This window comes from Chiloscyllium plagiosum, unplaced genomic scaffold (assembly GCF_037043375.1).
Source record: "Chiloscyllium plagiosum isolate Xiang-an unplaced genomic scaffold, Cpla_swu_hap1 HiC_scaffold_1, whole genome shotgun sequence".
In the NCBI taxonomy this organism is placed as follows: domain Eukaryota; kingdom Metazoa; phylum Chordata; class Chondrichthyes; order Orectolobiformes; family Hemiscylliidae; genus Chiloscyllium; species Chiloscyllium plagiosum.
Genome location: NW_028270139.1, coordinates 73477711 through 73497887, shown reverse-complemented (window position 1 = coordinate 73497887; position 20177 = coordinate 73477711). Strand labels below are relative to the sequence as shown.

At 41.9% G+C, this 20177-nt stretch overlaps 1 protein-coding gene across 2 annotated transcripts in view; it reads right to left on the bottom strand.

The window, feature by feature from the left end:
* Window positions 1–10692: 10692 nt before the first annotated feature.
* slain2 (SLAIN family member 2) overlaps window positions 10693–20177 on the bottom strand; it is a 75228-nt gene continuing 65743 nt past the window's right edge. For both annotated transcript variants that reach the window (XM_043691382.2, XM_043691372.2), the window contains one exon: window positions 10693–13716. In XM_043691382.2, coding sequence (XP_043547317.2) covers window positions 13650–13716 — 67 coding nt within the window. In that variant the 3' untranslated portion in view covers window positions 10693–13649. The remainder of the gene's footprint in view (window positions 13717–20177) is intronic.

Sequence of the window (20177 nt, the reverse complement as noted above, 5' to 3'; positions counted from 1 at the left end):
AACGTAACCGAATGCAATTTTGATGATCTCGGTGTGCAATGTACCAAGCAATATTCTCAGGCCACCATACTCGCGTGGTTGCATCCAATATATTCTGACAGGGGCTAATCCCTACCTTCATGGTCCCCTTGCCTTCAATACAGAACTGGCCCTCAGGGCTGTTTGTCAGTCTCCACCCCTGGCTTTTTCTGTCGTTGTCATGAGTCCAAGTGGTTTGCAGCAATTCCCCTATGTCTAAGCTTTGACCAGTCCACGGCCATTGTTCCGACATATGCGGCCCCCCACAGACCCAGCAATTGCTAACATTTAAAACAGTGGCTATTCTAGAGGTGAGATCAATAAACAGGTTTTGTGTAACATCAGGGAGTTCAATCTTTCCTTCTACCTCTTCGTATACAGATGGCACTTTAGGGAGCACGACCGTTCCCTGACGGTCTTGCTCTTTCCCCAACCCCCGATCAGTGATCTGTATCTTGGTCTCCTTGACTCTGTCAACCTGCTCCCTGAGCAACACGGAGGATAGGTCCCACCTCCCAGTTTTGCTAATACACACCCAGCGGTCATTTATAGGGCATCCATGGATTTTGCCACCGTATCCTTTATTATATACCTGATAATAGGGTCTCCCATCCTCCCAACATTCATGGCGTGCACTCACATCGTAACACCTATCGTCCACATAGGAATGGGACACAAATGATCCCGAATAGATTCGAATCCCAAGTCTTACTGTAGTTCGACATTTGTCACATCTCCCCTCACCCTCCCCCACATACAGGAGTAAACTGATCAATATCCCCACCAATACAGTCCAAGTAGAGTTCATTATTGCTGTCTTTTCAGTTTTACCGACAACGGCTTGTCCCCTTGCTCGCATGTCCAGGTGCTTTCTTCTTCAGGCGGAACAGGCCCCTTTATCCTTGATGCGTGGACCCACCCTTTTTCTTTCGTCCGAACAGCTGCTTCAGTTGTTAACAGAACCAGGAACGGTCCTTCCCACCGCGGCTGGAGCTTTTCGGCCTTCCAGGTCTTAACAAGTATCCAATCTCCGGGCTCCACCTTATGCAGGAGGAAGTCGAGCGGCGGAGTCTGAGCCAGGAGACCTTTCCTCTGGAGTTCTGCAAAAGAACGGGATAAGGCCAGTAAATAGGTTCGGATAAATACATCCCCTCCTTGTAGAGTGGGGCATCCATCAACCTTACTCCAATACGGTAATCCGAACAGCATTTCATAGGGGGAAACCCCGACATCTCGGCGAGGTGCCGTACGTATACTCAATAGGGCAATGGGCAGGCACTTTGGCCAGGGTAACTTAGTTTCTAACATCAGCTTAGTCAATTGGGTCTTGAGCGTGCCATTCATTCTCTCAACTCGACCCGAACTCTGAGGATGCCAGGGTGCGTGGAATTTCCATTGGATACCCAGGGCAGTACAGATCAAATGGTGTAGCTTAGAAATAAAATGCGTCCCGCAGTCGGAGTCGATAGATTCCATTATGCCATATCTCGGGATTATGTTCTCTAACAACAGTCGGGCCACGGTTGGTGCATCGTCTTTGGCAGTTGGGAAAGCCTCTACCCAGTGAGTGAAATGGTCTACTAATACTAGCAGATATTTCCATCTCTGTACTGGGGGTAAGTCTGTAAAGTCGACTTGGATCCTCTGAAATGGCCTAAATGTGAGGGGCTGACCACCGGCTGGCATAGAACGCATGGCCTTCTGATTAATACGCCGGCAAGTGGGGCATCCGACTATCTCTTGTTGGGCTAATGTGTATATCCCCCTGCATACATAGTCTCTCAGGATTGTATCACACATGGCTTGCACCCCCCAGTGGGTCTGATGGTGTAATCGGTGCAGAATACCTCGGGTGATCTGTTTGTTCAGTGCTTGTCTCCCATCAGGAACCGTCCACTTCCTGTTAGTATCTAGCCGGGCACCCAATTGATCCATTTTATCAATCTCCCCCTGGGTGAAGACGGGTTGTTTAGCGAGCCCTTCCCTCAACGGTATTAACGTTAACAATTGGATGGATTTTTTGACCGCTGCCCGCTTGGCTTCCTCGTCTGCCAGCCGGTTTCCCACCGCTTCCGGTGTCGACCCCTTCTGGTGACCGGGTACATGGACTACTGCAAGTTCCGTAGGTAACGCCAGGGCTTCCAACGTTAGGCTGATCATTTGTTCGTGAGCTAATTCTTTTCCCCGGGAAGTTATCAATCCTCACTCTTTCCAGATTTTCCCGAAAGTATGAACGACTCCGTATGCATACTTTGAGTCAGTATATATGGTTCCCACTTTCCCTTCCAACAACTTCAGGGCCCTCTGGAGGGCGTACAACTCACAGGATTGGGCTGACCACTTCCCAGGCAGTCGTCCGGACTCAATCGCCCGTTTCGTTGCACCATCTATGACAGCATAGCCACTGTATCGTACTCCACTGATGCACCGGGAGGACCCGTCGATATACAGTTCCTGTCCCTCACCCAGCGGGGCTTCTTGCAGGTCCTCTCGGCTCTTGGTCTGCAAGTCCACAAATTCCACACAATCATGCTCCTGTTCCCCGTCTGCAGGACGTCCGTACAGAAACTGGGCTGGGTTGCAACTGAGATCTTTTGCAAAATTGAGATCGTTCCCGGTCATCAAAATCGTCTCATACTTCAGGATGCGAGAGTCTGTTAACCAGCGGTGAGCCTTTTGAGCCAGTATGGTACTAACCGAATGTGAGGAGTATACTGTGATCCTTCCTCCAAAGGTAAGTTTTCGGGCCTCTTCTACTAACATTGCCGTAGCTGCCACTGCCTGTATACAGGTCGGCCATCCACATGACACAGGGTCTAACATTTTTGACAAAAATGCAACCGGCTGACGTTTCCCCGCCCGCAGCAGAGTAAGCACACCCTGGGCAATTCCGCCGGCGCTATTAACATATAACTGGAACGGTTCCTTCAGGGTGGGTAAAGCCAATACCGGAGCTCGAATCAGTTTACTTTTAATAATATTAAATCGCTGCTCCTCCTCATCTGACCAGTCCACCTTTTGTCCTTCTTGTCCCAGTTTGTCGTACAAAAATTTTACTAAAGTGGTGTAACTTTCAATCCATATCCGGCAATACCCTACTAGTCCCAGGAATCGTCCTGGGTATTGGCATACCCGTAATTCCTGATATTCGTTCTGGCGTGATACGGCGGTGCCCCTTACTGACTTGATGGCCCAGATATCTTACTTCTCGCTCCACAAACTGGAGTTTTGTCCTGGAGACGCGTAGACCCTGTTTACCCAGGAAGTTCAGCAGGGCAACGGTGTCTGCTCGTACCTCCTCTTCTCTTGGTCCTGAGAGTAAGAGATCATCGACATATTGGAGCAATTGATTCTCCGCGTTACACCGAAATCCTCCTAAGATCTGCTCCAGTATTTGTCCAAACAAATTGGGTGACTCCGTGAATCCCTGCGGCAAGACCGTCCATCTTAACTGTCGCTTTCGTCCTGTGAAGGGATTCTCCCATTCAAAGGCAAAAAGGTTCCGACTTTCTTCGTCAAGGGAGCAACTCCAGAAAGCATCCTTCAGATCTATTACGCTGAACCATTCATGTTCGGGAGGAATTTTACTCATTAACGTGTAGGGATTAGGTACCACCGGGTATCTAGCCTGGACTACTTCATTCAACCCTCGCAAGTCTTGCACCAGCCTATATGTCCCGTCCGGCTTCCTCACAGAGAGTATTGGAGTATTGAAAGGGGACATGCATTCCTCCAGTAGTCCATCTGTGATTAATCTTTCTATCACAGGTTGTAACCCCTCCCGTCCTTCCATAGCAATCGGGTATTGCTTCCTTCTTACCGGGCCTCTTCCTGGTAACATGGTGATTTGGAGAGGTTTGATGTTCCCCTCTCGGTACTATACTTCCGGGTCTATTTGTTGATCATCTTCTTCGGTGAGGGCGAACAACCTTACCACCATTTCCCCGTTATTTGGTACCGTTCCGATCCCTAGTTTGACCTGCAAGTCTCTTCCTAACAAATTAAACCCCGCCGATGGCAGTAGAAGGAGGTCTCGTTTAGTAGTTCTGTTTTCATACCCAATTTCCACGTCCTCCACCACTGGGACTTGTAATTTCTGTCCTCCAATTCCAGATACCCCCATAACTTTTCCTCCTGCTCGGGTGCCGGGGGGTATTTGGATTATACTTGATCTTTCGGCTCCCGAGTCCACCATAAATGTGATCTCCGATCCTTGGGGCCCTACTTTCAAGTTTACCAGGGGTTCCTGTCGATAGTCCTTTTGCCCCAAGGGTAGGAACCCCCGACCTCCCTAATCTTCCTCCATCAGGGCGTACGACCTCACCTCCCGCTTGTAGCGGGAGCACTCCCGTTTAAAATGTCCCTCTTCATTACAATAGTAACATCTGAGTGTCCTCTTCGTTTCCCTGTCGCGGTTTCGCGTTCCTCCACTCTTCCTTTGTTCCGGCCATGGTTCTCTTTTCCTCTGCTCTTGCCATGACTCTCCCCTTTCCTGTTTCTGCCACGGCTCTCCCTTTTCCCTTCTTCCAGCTGTCATTTGTTGCACCGTTTGCATCATTATCTTTGTCGCCTTCTTTTGTTTCTCATCGTCCCTTCTCACAAACACCTTTTGCGCCTCCCGTAGTAATTCACTTAAAGATTTACTATCCCAATCATCCATTTTCTCTAACTTCCTTCGTATGTCTGGCCAGGCCTTTGATACAAACTCTACCCGTATGAGTTGTTGCCCCACGTCCGTCTCAGGGTCCACCCCAGCAAACTGCTGCAAATTCTTCCTAATCCTGTCTAGGAAGTCCGTAGGGGTTTCCTCCGGGTTTTGATGATTACCAAAGGCCTTGGTAAAATTGTGCCCCTTCGGGGCTGCGTGTCTTATTCCTTTTATCCAATATTCCCGCATGTCTCTCATGTTGCGCCGTCCTTCCTCCGTGTTCTTATCCCACTCGGGGTCGGTGAGGGGAAACTTCTGCTCCCTTCCTTCTCCCCCCTCTCTCTCCCAGACCAAGAGCGCAGCTTGTCGTATCATCTGACGCTCCTGGCTAGAGAACAATGTTTTCATGATGGAACACATCTCTTCCCACGTGTAAGTATTCGGACTCAGGAACTGATCCAATTGTTCAGCAAGTCCCATGGGGTCCTCTAGTAGACCCTTCATTTCCCTCCTGAAATTCTGTACTTCAGTACTCGTCAAGGGAACGTTCACATATCCCGTCCTTCCCTCCTCGCCCCCCATGGGCACTTCCCGGAGTGGATTCATTCTTGCAATCGAGACAGGGTTTTGTCTGTGACCCTTTCCAGCTTGAGATCTGGTCTGTACCCCTGAGGTAGTTTGTGATTCCTCCCCTTCCCCTGAATCGTCGTCACCCGAAGGAACATTTTGTGGGGCAGACGGGGTCACATAGGGCGGCGGTAAGTGATCTAAAGGGTCCCATTCTTTCTGCCCTTTCGAGTCTTTATTAGTTACCTGCATTTGGCAAGATATCGTAACCGGTAGCCAACAAAGGGCATAATCACTTTCTTCCAGATTAACATCAGGTTTTGAATTGACATATAAAATGAGGGCTTGCCGGACCCAGTCTTCGTCAGTACCAAATCTAGGCCACCACACTGAGTCGCCCTGAATAGGTTTCTGGGACCACTTTTGACAGTATTTTACCATCTTCCTTTTAGATTTTCCCTTTCTTCCACCCTGATCCCAATTATTTAGCATTCTCCCTAACGGACTATCGTCAGGTACCCCGGGGTATGTGTCATTGTCCCTGTTTAAGCCTACCTTTCCCTTAATCGCCTTAGATCCCTTATTTCCCATTTCCGAGGACTTCGTATTTTTCCCGTGATAATCTATCACAATGTAGCCAATTCCCGGACCTTCAGTCCCGTGATCGCCCAGGTTCCTTTGCAGGCACCCCCGGTCTTTGGATTCCTGTGTCCTACGTCTCTGTGACACAGATCACAGGCACCCCGTAGGTACACGTTCCTCCTCAAACACGGTCTCTGCAAAATCCCTCACAGGCGAGCCCCAGTTTCTAGATTCCTGAGTCCCACGTCTCTGTAGAAAAAAATCCACAGGCACCCCGTAGGTCCCCAGTCCTCCGGAAACACGGTCCCCGCAAGTTTTTTCTTACCTGGGTTCGGTGCACCGAAATTACTCGATCGTTAACCGTCCCCACTGCCTCGGGTACACCCCTTTGTTTTCCTGAGCCTCCCGGATATCACTCGCTCAAGCCGCGCAGGGCGACAAGCAAGGAATCAGGGACTGCCGAACTCGGCAGGGTGCACCTTCTCCGATATCCTTCCTCAACTCCCCTCGCGGCCGGAGTGTTGATCCCGGACGAGCCCCCAAGTTGTTAGAAACGAAAATCGCTTCTCAATAATCGCTCTAGACAAATTCAGGAAAACAAAGTTTTATTAACAAGTCTGCAGAGTTGAAAACAAAAAGGCGCGCTGAGGCTTACAAAGTCTCCCATTATATACAGTACAAGTCCCTCCCCTCCTTGGCTCTAACGAGCCATGAGGTTCACATTCTTAAAAAAATCATTATTCTCCAATTTGCACTCTTATCACAAAGTCTGCAACAAAATGTCTTCAGAGTCTCTAAAGTTGTTGTTTTTCTCACCCTGTAGTCTTATCAGTCAAAGACTTATTCTTCTCTGTCTGTGCAATCTGTAGCAGATGTCTCTCGAGTCGTTTCCCTATCCTGGAGTCTTATCAGTCAAGGATTCATCCTTCCCTGCCTGTGTTAATGGTTTCATCAATCAAGGGCCTGTTTGTTTTTACTCTGCTCACAAATTGTCAGCATTCTGCACAATTTAAACTATTCTACTTTTGAGTATATAAAATGTTCTAGAAAAGAAACAAAAGTTTTGTCTTTTATTATAGATCAGTCTGTGGTCCAGGCACATCTTAAAGTTTAAACCGAAATTACCTCTCACAACTAAGTTCTACATTCTTTACTGCTTCTATAAGTATAAAGCAATGGAAAATCAAGATAGGGCGAAAAAAGTAATATCTTAGGATGAAGCATCAGCAAACGAGCCAAAGACTTGGCTTCAAATACAGTACATATATCATGTCGCTCTGTTAGAGAACTAGTTACTAGTTAGTCAATCTTAAGCGGTCCGCCTCAGTTGTTTAAATTTAATCTCTCATTGTTGAAGAACTGGCAAAACCCTCTGTGCTCAAGTTACGTGTAATATCCTGGGACATAAAATCTCGCAATTGTTTCAGCCTTCTGCTCTATTCATTGCTCTGATGGCTCTCTCATTCTACAGTTCACACACTGGATAGAAGTTAGGTTGTTAGATAACTTAATCAGATACTCAACCTTGGATCAAGAATACATTCAGTATATTTTAATGTAGGTCTAGACAAAGAATCCAATGATGGACCAACTTGTGCAGAATACATTTTCTCCACAAGAAACCATTGCATCCTTGAAATATTGATGCTCATACAGACTTGTGTGGATTTATACATGGAATACTATTAATATAGAATAACGGGAAGGTAAATGGTATGTCAGCCTTTAGTGCACAAAGCATTGGGGTACATGAACCTTACAATTACTGTATAGGGTTTTGGTGAGATCATATCTGGAATAGTGTGCACAGTTCTCATCTTATATCGTGAAACATATACTTGCATTGGGAGGTGGTACTTCAAAGGTATAAGAGTTTAGTTCCTGGGTGGAGAAACTTGTCCGATGATGAAGTTGAGTAAAGTGGGCCGACACTGTCTGGGTTTCGATTAAGGGGTGAACTCATTGAAACATAAAAGTTGCTGAAAGGCTTGACAGGGTAGAACCAGGGATTGTTTCCTTAACTGGGAATAAGGGGTCAATCATTTAGTACTGAGATGATAAAATAATTCTTTGAATGGCTGTAAATCTTGGAATTCTCTAACGCAAAATGATTATGGACGCTGTGACACCAAGCAAATTTTAAGTTACATAAATAGCTTTGGGGCCTTAGTGTATCAAAGGGTATGCAGGTAAGATTAATTAGCAGAGCAGCCATGTCGGTCTACTTCTGTACCTACTTGTGTTATGTTCTTTCCAATCTATAACATATGACTAAGGACAGAAAGCACATGGGAACATCTTCAATTTGATTTTGTAAGTATATTACTGTTGTCTAGTCAAAATCAGGAAATTATCTCCAATAGCTTTGGGTGTACCTAAACCAAAGACTGCAGAGTTCAAGGTGCTATACATAACCACCTTAAGAGGAATTAGAGATAGGACAATAAAACGGATTTTTCAAGGATTGCTTACATCAGCAAATGATGAAAAATGTTTGAGCCAACTTAGTTAAAATCTTTGATTTAAAGCAACTACATCATTCTATTTCACTTGTTTGTTATTACTGATGCAGACAGCAATGACTGAATACTGGTCATCTCTATCAACAACATTTAAATACCAGCTATAAGACCATACAACTCCAGACTGATACCATTGCAAATCCTATACAAGCAACAAAATGCACCTCATCTACTTGGCTACCAAGATGGAAAGTAACTCTTTCCAGCTAGCACAGTTCTGCTCAGGGCAGTGATGTTATCGTTAGTCAATTGTAGTGTTACCAATACACCTTTTAATAATTTATTTTTTTATGTTGTACTTATCAAAGAGTGGTGCGTATTTTTTCCTTTATGTTAAGTATGATTAACCAATTGCAATTAAGTTGACCTAGTTTAGATGAGCAACATTTTGAGGAGAAACTGTTCAAAATCCAAATAAGCCTGTTGGGTTTTACAGGATGCTAAAGTCTTAAGAGTCCAGCACTGAGCATCAAGGTTCTAGACTATTTGTGTGTCAATCTACAATTATGGCTTTCAGTGTTATCAAATTTGTTGCTGTCAAATGTCCACCTCCACATTGTCTTATCTTACCTTCCCTGATAAGGGTGGGAAGGAAAATAGGAATTATTTCAATTAAACGGAATTATGAATGGATGCATTTTCCATTCCTAAATTGAGTTGTAATCTTATTTGAGACGATTAGAAAACATTGGAAATCAGTTCACGAGAAATCAGGGAACTCAAACTTACTACTACAGGATACCATGATGGATGGATTTCAATGCAGTTAGTGGCTTGGAGCTCTGAACTTTAACCCAAACACAGAATGATCAATGGAAAATGATGGAGAAACTTGGCAGGTCTGGCAACATCATTAAGGCAGAACTGAAAATAGCTGGGAAAGGTGGTATCTACGCAGATGGTGGAATGGGAGAAAGGATATGGGTGTAGTGGGGGTGGAAGAAGAGTGCATGGAAATGGTGCCCAGAGAACCTGCGTATGAAAGAGAGCATGAGAGAAGTGCTTGGTGGGGTGATTGGATTGGTTGTGAGCAACCCTTTCAAAACAGGACTTGTGATGTAGGGATAGGTAAGGGACCTGGAGAAGTTCACATTCTGAAACTGTTAAACTCCATGTTGAGTCATGAAAGCTATAAGGTTCCTAGGCAGAGGAGGAGATGTTGTTGAGCTAGAGGATGAGGTAATGGTGGAAACAGCAAGTCAAATTGAGTGACATTCATCATAATGATACAGAGAAATCTTCCATCTCACATGAAAATTAAAGAAAACAGTTGCATGATCTTTTAAACTTCCGCCCACCTCCCTGCCCATTGTTTCTGTTGCATAAACATCAAAAAATCTTTTACAAGCAGTTGTAGAAGACCACGTACTTTTCCTTTCTGGAAAAAAGACTTGCCTATAGGAAAGTTTTACTACTTGAAAAATTAAGTGATACACATTTTCAAATGTGTGTGACTATGCTGCTTTTGAAGCAGTATGTTATATTATTGAGATACAGAGACACCAGGAGTCTTTAAAGGAAAGAAAAACTGCATGACAGACCCTCAGGAGGTCCGAGAGTCAGTACGCTACAAACATTTATGAGCACTGCAGCTAGAAATATCCAGAGACAGCAAACAGAAAACAGCTCTGTTCCTATGAATGAAAAGACAGAACGCAAGAGAAAGAACTATAGCACAAGGCAAAACTTAGGTCTACCCAAATAACAACCAAGTCGAAGAAAGTCTATTGGTCCACAGATCACTGCTAAAAGTTAAAAAAAAAATGAACAGATTTAAATCTCCAATTTGTGGTTTGGAAATTTGACCATTAAAATTTTCTTTTTCCAGTGTTTATTTTCTTTTAACCAACTGGTGTCAAATTGTTTGTCTTATTTGCGCATGGGTGTGCATGCCTCGGGTTTTGAATGGATACAGTTTGAGTCGCAGTAGCACATTACATCTTGCATTCTTTAACGCATGGCAGAGAGGAATAAGCTGGTTACAATAGTTTTTTTGTGTTCGTGATGTAACTTAGCATGAATTGCTTTTAGTCTGAATAACAGTTAAAGCATCTGATCATCTTCATTGTTTAAACATTTACACAATTGTGACAGTTTATCTGGCCTGATTATTGGTCCAATATTCCCAGTTAATTCGTAAGTGGCAAAAAGTAGATTTCAAACAGATCAAGTTATAATGAACAATTTTAAGGAATTGTGGATAAAATAATCTCGAATGGTTCTGATCAAGAACATATTGCTTGGCTGTCACTTTTCCATCACTCATACCTCTGGTTAGATGCTAGTGAACTGTTCCAATCAGTTGGTCAAAATACTTCTCTGTTCAATAGAAAATGTCATTAATACAATATTAAGTAGTTTTACAATGTCAAGAACTGTTTATTTTTCCCCCCCAAGATGATTCCTGCTTTTTATTAAAACAAGTTCATGAACATTACAAAAGTTACATAGCAGAGCAAAAAAAATAAATATTGAAAGCAATATGACCATTTATTTACATTGAGTATCATTTACTCCAATCTATTTGCACAAAAAAGTAACTCACATTCAACAAAAAATTGAAACCTTAAAAGTTAAATTATAGGCACTATTTTTTATTATATAAAATTAAGAATTCCACACTTGTCAGGGTGAAAGCAAGTTTATTTTGCCCACATTTTAAGTTCAGTGTTGGTTGAGTGTTATTTGTCATTTATACCTCTGCAGTTAATTAAAACACTAACGTAACATGCTTTTAACTTTAGGGATCAATTTATTTTTAAGGTTATGATAGGGTTTCAGTTTTGCCCAATTGCGTCTTCTGGTACTGCAGTGCAAGTATACACATATGAATGCAGTTAAAATGAAGTTTTCCCATAATAATACAAGAGAATCTCATCTATTGGTATAGTCATTGTTTGTAGTCATTTCTGAAGTGAATTCATAACTTGGAGTGGGCTTCACTTCCACAAGTTGCTGGTTTACAGCTTTTTCTTGCCTTCATTCTGAATCATTCTTAAACATAATATCCGTCCCGCAGAAAGGACTAATCCGAACCTCCAGTTTATGAAAAGACTTAACTCCACAAAATACATCCACAAATACTGTAACTTGTAATGAAAGCAAATTCTTAATTGGAAGAATTACACAGCTCATTGTTCTACTTTTCAACAAAAGACAATTTGTAAAATATAAAATAAGTACAAATTCCTTGCTCAGACAATGATTTAACATTGGACAAATGACTCGTAAGGGTGTAAATATAAAAGATATTGACAATAAACAGTTGGATGTGCAGGATTACATTTGAACAAATTCTTTCCTTGCAACGTACGATTATCCTCTCATGAATCAGCATTTTTCAAATTTATCCAACTTACATGATTGAGATATGACGACACTTTACTTCGGTTGGCCATTCAGATTGGTAATCTAACAAAAAATGAAAATCACATTCAACTCACTCACTAATTGTTCACATGGTGACTATGTCTACTTTATGCTTCAACTGCAAACCTAATCAACTGTAACTCACACCCACTCCCCTCACTGTGCACTTAACAGTCACCCTATTCACTATTTGCTCACTTAGCTCTCACATCCAGCTCATTCACTCATTGTCTGCTTCCATGTTTACCCCATATTTTCTGGCATGCCTATCTCCCCATAAATTATTGGCTCCAGCACTTGAATATTAAGGTCATTTGGAAAGAAGGCTTTGTTCTAAATTTGCAAGGTACATTCCTGTAAACAAATCCAAAATTTTTTTAAATTAAAAACAACTAGCCTCTGGTTATTAACTACATTAATGTCAATTCAAACTATTTTTGGAATTAAATGCAAAATAAAACTTAGAATATACTACCCTCCGTAGTATACAAATATATTTAAATGTAAACTCAATCGTTCATAAGAATATAGACAAGTGTAGTGATCTCTCTGAACACTGTAATTACTGAATATAGTACCTACAAGGCTGCAGAATGTATTGAACAGCTCCAAGCAAGTGTGTTTTTATAACAGGATACGAGTGCATAGTTTAGACAGAATGATGTTGCATTATATTTTGTAAGCACTGTGGTGTGATTAGATTACAACTTGAATGGACCAAGTTTTCATTTCATACTTTTAAGGGAACATATGTAACCAAAACAAACGTGTCCTATTATACTCGGTGTATTGAAAACTTGGATGTACATTAAACCCACTCTTTCCTGAGCCAGTGCTTTACAATTTGACAAAAGCAGTTGTGTAAAACACACTTGACACTAAGCCCTTTGGCAATTAAACAAAAAATAGTCAACTGGAGAAAAAAAATGATACTGAAGGGTTTTCCCTCCAAACGTTTTCTTCTTAGTGCGGGCAAAAAGTTAAACAAAGTGTCTCACTTACAATATACATGCAACTTTCAACTTAAGCCATTTATCCACAAAGAAATGTGTCTGCACAAAGCACCATTTAAGTTGCAACTTGCCTTTTCTCACTAAGCTTTCAGTCAGTTACAAAGTACAACAGGACACAACTCCGGAGATCCCCAGCAAAGTGTCAAACGTTATGTCAAACTTGTTCAAAATATATTTCAGCTTCTATAATGAATACTACTGGTGCAATATTAACTTTTTAAAAAACGTTTTAAAATGAAGCTAAAATTTCAGAGATTATAATAAATGGAGTAATAACATAAATTGCTATGAATTAAAATAATATTCCTCCTCTCCCATTATCCTCAACCCTGAAAGCTTCAAAAGTAAAATTCAAAAAATGTGTAATTTGTTTTTTGCCATTTAAGGTATTTATAAATATAACAGCTGGGATGCTACTCATTTCTGTCTTGAAATAAATCAGATAGCAATGGGCAGCAGACTGCTATAATCACTATCTGATCATGATAATGGAATTGTGCCTTGCTTTACTTACAGAACATCAAATTTGTAACTGAAGCAAAAACAGATTTCACTACTAGTCTTTTGTTGACCATTCAAGTTTCAACAACATTAGTTATCCATTTCCCCCTACCAATGGTTATTGTAAGATTTTTCTTTGGCATTTTTGGGATTGTGTCCAGACTTTGCTTTATTCTTTGAATGACAAGTTGCTCAAAAGCATTAAAATAATGGACAGTCATGAAAAAAAACTGATTGTACATGTAACAAAAAGTCTGATATTTAATGTCAGTAAAGTGCTACTCCATGATCTCCACCAACTTGTGCTGATTTCTGGCGGAGAACTGGATTGTCTCAAATCCTACTAAATCTCTTTGAACAGTCTAATTAAAATGTCCTTTTGATTCAGGAAAAGTAGCAGAGCAAGCTTCAGACTCATGCGCACTCGGATCAATAGCAGCCATCTTTCCAGCTTTCATCTCTAATGCTGCTGTACGTCTTCGGAGTTGGCAATGACCTGGAAATCAATTATAGGAAGAGGAATAATTACAACTGACAATTCAAAATTGCACTTTGAATATAAGTTAACAGGAAAGTTAGACAGCTTTACATCATTTGATTTTGTTACACAATAGACATTGAGAACTGGAAGCTGCTACAACATAAGGCTTTAAACCTTCTAGTAAAGCAGGGATTTTAAAAAATCTTTGGTCGTCATAGATCAAGATTAAATTCTTATTTTGATTCAGGATATAGTTTCAGCTTCTGACAAAGAGATCTTAATACTAAGATAATATCACTGCAAATGTCTCTTTACAAATCCCACAACCGAAAAGTTCAAACAAAGCAAACCAATGAAATACAAATGTGTAGAGCTAAATTGTCAAACTTGAGATCTCTGCAAATCTTCTGAAACGTTAAAATGTTAATCTACATATCTGAGTGAATTGGAAACTACATTAGTAACATTTACTCAAAGTGAAATACAAAGAATACACAAAGGTACAGTTTCCCCAGGTTACTTCCAGCACACTTTGACCAAAGTTGAGCAAATCAGCACACAATATTCTGGACCTTCAACTGCAATTTGAGTTTTTGCACTAGTTTTAAAAATATTGTTATAGCCTGGCAATGGTTTCAAATCGAATCAATCAACACTTAGTATTCACAATCTGCACCACAGAAGATAATGTTTTTGTCAATTGGACAGCTTGCTAGCAAACACCATCCCAAAATTAGTGGGCAGATTTCACTAAAATGTGGTGCACAAATAGGACCGAGTCCAAAAAAAGAACATATGTTTTTGAAGTGGTGATTCTGGACTTTTTAAAAAAAAAAAAAATCCATTCATGCAGGTGGGACTAGATTGGGTTGGGATATCTGGTCGGCATGGACGGGTTGGACCGAAGCGTCTGCTTCCATGCTGTACGTCTCTATGACTCTATGTGAAGAGGTACAGAGAATTGATGTGGTTGCCGATCTTCTCAGATACAGTGATAACATTTGCCACAGAGAGCAGTTGGATTGACTGATGCTTCTGTGGGAAGATAGAAGCTCTTAATAGAAATACATAATTTTTAAGCTTTGAAGATAGAAAAGGGAAAAAGTATCAAGGAACAACTGAGGAACTGTAATTGTAATTGAAGCAGGTTGTAAAGGCCGTAGTATGGAGGAGTGGTTGAATAGCATGGGCTTGTACTCACTAAAGCTCAGAAGAATGAGGGGGGAATCTGTCTGAGGTAAATAAAATACCACAGGGGTTGCTAAGGTGGATGTTGAACAGATGTACCCCCTGTGGAAGTGTTGAATAAGATATAGAGAGTGAGGAGGTACATTCAATACTGAGATGAAGACAAACTACTTCTAACAGAGGATTGTGAATCTATGGAACTCACTGTCCAAGAGTGCAGCAGAGGCAGAATCAATCAACAGATAAGTTTCTGATGAAAAGCAGGATAAAGGGCAATGGGGAGCAGGCAGGAAAGTGGAGTTGAGACCAGGATAAGATCAGGCATGATGTTAAATGACAGAGCAGGCTTGAAGGCTGAATTGCCTACTCCAGTTCTTAATTCCCATGTTCTTATATAAGAATGAACACTCTTATGATGAGGAGTGCCAATTTCTACCTGTTTCTAGACCTATGAGGAGGTTCATAAAATTAAGCTGTTACTTTGAGTAGAAAGACTCAACTGATCATGGCTTCAAAAATTTACTCAGCAACTAGCTATTCTGGTTTAACCATCACCAGTTGTCTATCTCTAATGAGAGAGCTGTCCAATGGTCCAGTAGGATTATGGCAACATTATATCCAACTAGAAAATCAGAAACTTAAAGCATCAGAAACTTTAGCTCATCATGTCTCTGCCAGCCAATAGACAGCGTAATCCCCTTTCCAACAGTTGGGTAATCAGCTTATCAGTTCCAGCACTTCAAATACACAACCAATTCTTTCTCAAGTGTTAGGAAGTTTTGCTTCTCTTACCCATTCAGGCGTGAGTTCCAAATTCCACCATCTTACAGGTGAAAGAATTTCTCCTCGTACCCCTTCTAAATATTCTAGATTTCACCATAGATCGATACCCCTCAGCTCTGGATTCTTTCATCAAAGGGAACTGGAAACTTATTCACTCTTGTTTAGACCTCTCAGATAAGGGTTGCCCCTCACATTCTCTAGTCCAAAGAAAATAACCTGAGACTATCAGGCTCAAAGGGCAAAATGGCATACTCTTATGCGTATTTTCTAATTTCTCAAAAACTAAAATTCACCAGCCCAAGCAACTCTAGCTAGTCTCCTAATTATCCTCTGTAATGCAACTTTCTAAAACAATAATTCCTCACTTAACACACTTGTCTTCTAGTAATATGCAAATTAGTGAAAATTTCAAGCAAGTCAGCTTTCCCCATTAAAATCAATGTGACAATAATAGAGTCTAAGCTGTAATTAGGTTTTGTAGGACCTTGCTAGTCAGGGGGCAAAAAAAAAGAATCAAACATACAAGTTAATATTGTACAGAACAAAACATACTCTAACTTAATCCTGGTTGCTAACTCTTCTGTTCTTACTTAGGGATGGGAGAAAGTGAGGACTGCAGATCAGAGCTGAAAAATGTGTTGCTGGAAAAATGCGCAGCAGGTCAGGCAGCATCCAAGGAGCACGAGAATCGACGTTTTGGGCATGAGCCCTTCTTCTGCACTTTTCCAGCAACATATTTTTCAGATCTTACTTAGGGATGGCCAATAAATTTTGGTCTAGCCTGTGATGCTCACATCTCATGAATTAACAGCAAAATAGGGGGATCCAAGATGGCGGCGACCCAGTAAGACTGAGTCTATAGTGCTCCTCCCAAGACTTGGGCACAGTGGGTCACCTACCCCCTACCAAGCTCACCAAATCATTTATAATAGTTTAGTAACTCAATTAGTTGTGTAATATTACATTTAAACAACTTAATCCTAAGTTAAAATGACTAAAGGGAAGGGAACCCGCAGCTCTCAGCAAGCAGGAACCCCTCCCCCACACTCTCCAGCTGCAGCAGAGGCGTCTGCAGCAGAGGCGTCCACAGCCGCCCCAGGGGACTTACCAACAGTAGCAAGCCTTGCAGAAATGCTTTCCAAGCTTGACTTGAAGATCGATGCTTTTATTGTCGAATCCAGAAACCGTTGGGAGTCGCTCTCGGCCGCGCTGCAGAAGCACGACCGTGAGATTGAAGAAATTCAACGCCGAGTCGGAGGGGCGGAGCTAAAGGCCGCGACCTCCGAGACAACCGCTCAATCGGCCGTGGATCAGGTCCGGACTCTCGAGCAGCGAGTCCGGACCTTGGAAAATCATACTGACGACCTCGATAATCGAGGTCGCCGAAAAAATATTCGTTTGCTGGGCCTTCCCGAACGGGAAGAGGAAGGCCAGCTTACAGCATTCCTGGAGCAGTGCCTGCCACAACTTTTAAATCTGCAAGCTGGATCAGGCCAGGTAAGGGTGGAATGGGCCTACCGGGTAGCAATACGCGGGCCCGGCTCGAACCAGCGCCCGCGCCCGGTCCTGTTCCGGCTGCAGAGCTACAGGGAGAGGCAGATACTCCTAGAAGCCTCTAGAAATCTCGGAAAAGACCCCCAAGCTATGATCTACAAAGGATCCAAGATCATGCTATTTCAGGACTTTTCCCCGGCTCTGGTTCGAAAGAGGAAGGCATTCGACGAGGTGAAGAAGCGTTTAAGGGACTTAAATGTTCAGTACTCCTTACGCTACCCAGCGATGTTACGCTATATATAAGCTGGGGGATTTGGTTAATGTTGGTGGGGGGAGGTGGTTACCTTATTCGATTTTACCTCTGTCTTTAGGAGCGGGGTTGTTTTCCCTTCGTTATTTTGTATTATCACATTTAATTATTATTTGTTGAAGTGGTAATTTTATAGTTATATGTTTATATATGGTATTAACATTACCGAATATACCCAGGTGTTGGTATGGGTGGGGGTGGGGTGCTCACTGTTAACTCTAGCTTTGTATTATATTTGAATTCTCCTCATTTTATTGAGGAGTGCCTGGGTCAAGGGTGGGGCATTGGTTGGGAGAGGATATGAGGGACTTTTGGAGAGGAAGTGACGCCCCCTGGGAACAAGGGGGAAAGTCTCCACTTAGATACGTTTTATATTTTTTTATTTAGAAATAGTTTTTTACTGTATTGTTGTGGGTGTATTAAAGAGGCTTTATTTTTGTAAATTTTACATGTTCCACGCTCGGGATGTTCTGGATAGGGTTCCCCCTCCCGAGGGGTCTCGGATTGGCCCAGAGGATTATGGTTGATCAGTCGGTTAAGTGGTGCACCTGGAATGTCAAGGGAAGTAATTCGCCACTCAAAAGGAAGAAAATATTATCAAATCTTAAGAAGGAAAGCTCTCCTACAGGAGACACACCTGTCAGATAAAGAACACTTGAAATTACGACAGGGCGGATTTGATCAGGCCTTTTTTTCTTCTTTTAGTTCAAAAAGCAGGGGAGTTGTTATTCTTGTTCGGAAGAATTTCCCTTTCAAAATCCTAAAGCAGATAAAAGACGAATCTGGACGATATATCTTGATTAAAGCCCTCATAAATGGAGAGGAATATGGGATTTTAAATTTGTACTGCCCCCCCGGCACACCCCTTTAAATTTATAACGGAAGCCTTTTCAAAATTGATGGCTTTTGATGCCCGTCATATAATTATAGGGGGAGACTTTAATTGTATTATGGATCCGGAAATAGACAGGATTCCCAAGAGTACTGCAGGAGTATCTCCCAGATCTAGACAATTGATGGATCTGAACAAAGAATTAGGATTAGTAGATGTATGGAGATGTCTTCATCCACAGGGTAGAGATTTTTCTTTCTACTCTAATCCACATAAATGTCATACCAGAATTGATATGTTTTTTGCCCCCTCGATTTTTTTAAATTCCATATCATCCTGTAAAATAGGAAATATAGCAATTTCTGACCACGCTGCTGTATATATGGAAACTAAGGCGAGAAACAGTGGGACATCCCCTCGGCATTGGCGTATGGACCCCTTCTTAATGAAAGATAGTAAATTTGTAAAGTACTTCTCTCAAGAATTTAAAACTTTTTTAGAAATTAATTCAAGTACAGCTAGCAACCGGTCAATGATGTGGGAGACCATCAAAGCTTACACGCGAGGCTTGATCATCTCCTACTCAGCAATCCAGAAGAAATTAAAGGGAGAACAACAGCGTCTGCTTGAAGCCCGCTTAAAAGCGGCTGAAACAGCATACACTGATAGACCTTCTATTATTAAATTGCAAAGGATTACAGCTCTTAGGACAGCTCTAAACACTACACTTACTCAAACGGCTAAGAGGGAAATATTATTTGCAAAGCAAAGGTTATATGAATATGGCGACAAACCGGGTAGATACTTAGCATTTCTTGCAAAGAAAAAAAAAGGCCCCTCAGACTATTATGTCTATCAAGGAAAGTACGGGTATTTTGACTCATGATCATAAAAAGATTAATGCGACCTTTAGAGAATTCTATTCTGAGTTATATAAATCACAGGATTGTGAAGATAGGACAAAGAGGATGCAGTCATTTTTTAAAAATTTGACTTTTCCAGACCTAACTCCGGAACAAGTATCGGTCCTAAATGCTCCTCTTACACCCCAAGAAATAGTTGATGCAATTAGGCACCTTCAAAATGGTAAGGCGCCGGGCCCAGATGGCTTTCAAGCTGAATTCTATAAAGAATTTACAGAAATACTGGCTGGTCCACTTATGGACATGTATAACTATGCATATAGTCAGGGCTGTCTCCCGCCTTCGCTGAAAGAGGCAAATATCTCTCTTATCCTTAAAAAGAGAAAGGACCCAGAAGACTGTACATCATACAGACCAATATCCTTGCTAAATGTAGATTTTAAAATCCTCTCTAAAACGTTAGCACTGAGACTACAAAGGATACTGCCACATATTATAAAGGAGGATCAGACGGGGTTTATTAAGGGCCGTAGATCATCCAATAATGTTAGAAGGGCTCTGAATATGATTCAAGCTTGTCATCAGGGAAAGATACCAGGAGTAGTGGTTTCATTAGACGCGGAAAAGGCATTTGATAGGGTCGAATGGTCATATTTGTTTTACACATTGGAGAGGTTTGGTGTTGGACAGGTGTTTACCAAATGGATCTCAACATTGTATAGTGATCCCAAAGCAGTTGTGGTTACCAATGGATTAGGCTCGGATAGCTTCAGTGTGGGTACGGGCTGCCGTCAGGGATGTCCCCTCTCGCCATTGTTATTCACGCTAATAATTGAACCACTAGCAGAAGCTATACGAGCTGATCCTAATATAGTGGCCCCAAGGATTGGTACAGGTAAACATAAAATTACCCTTTATGCAGATGATGTTCTTCTATTCCTCAGTTACCCTTTGATGTCCATACCTCGCTTAATCCAAGTTATTAATACATTTAGTGCATTCTCAG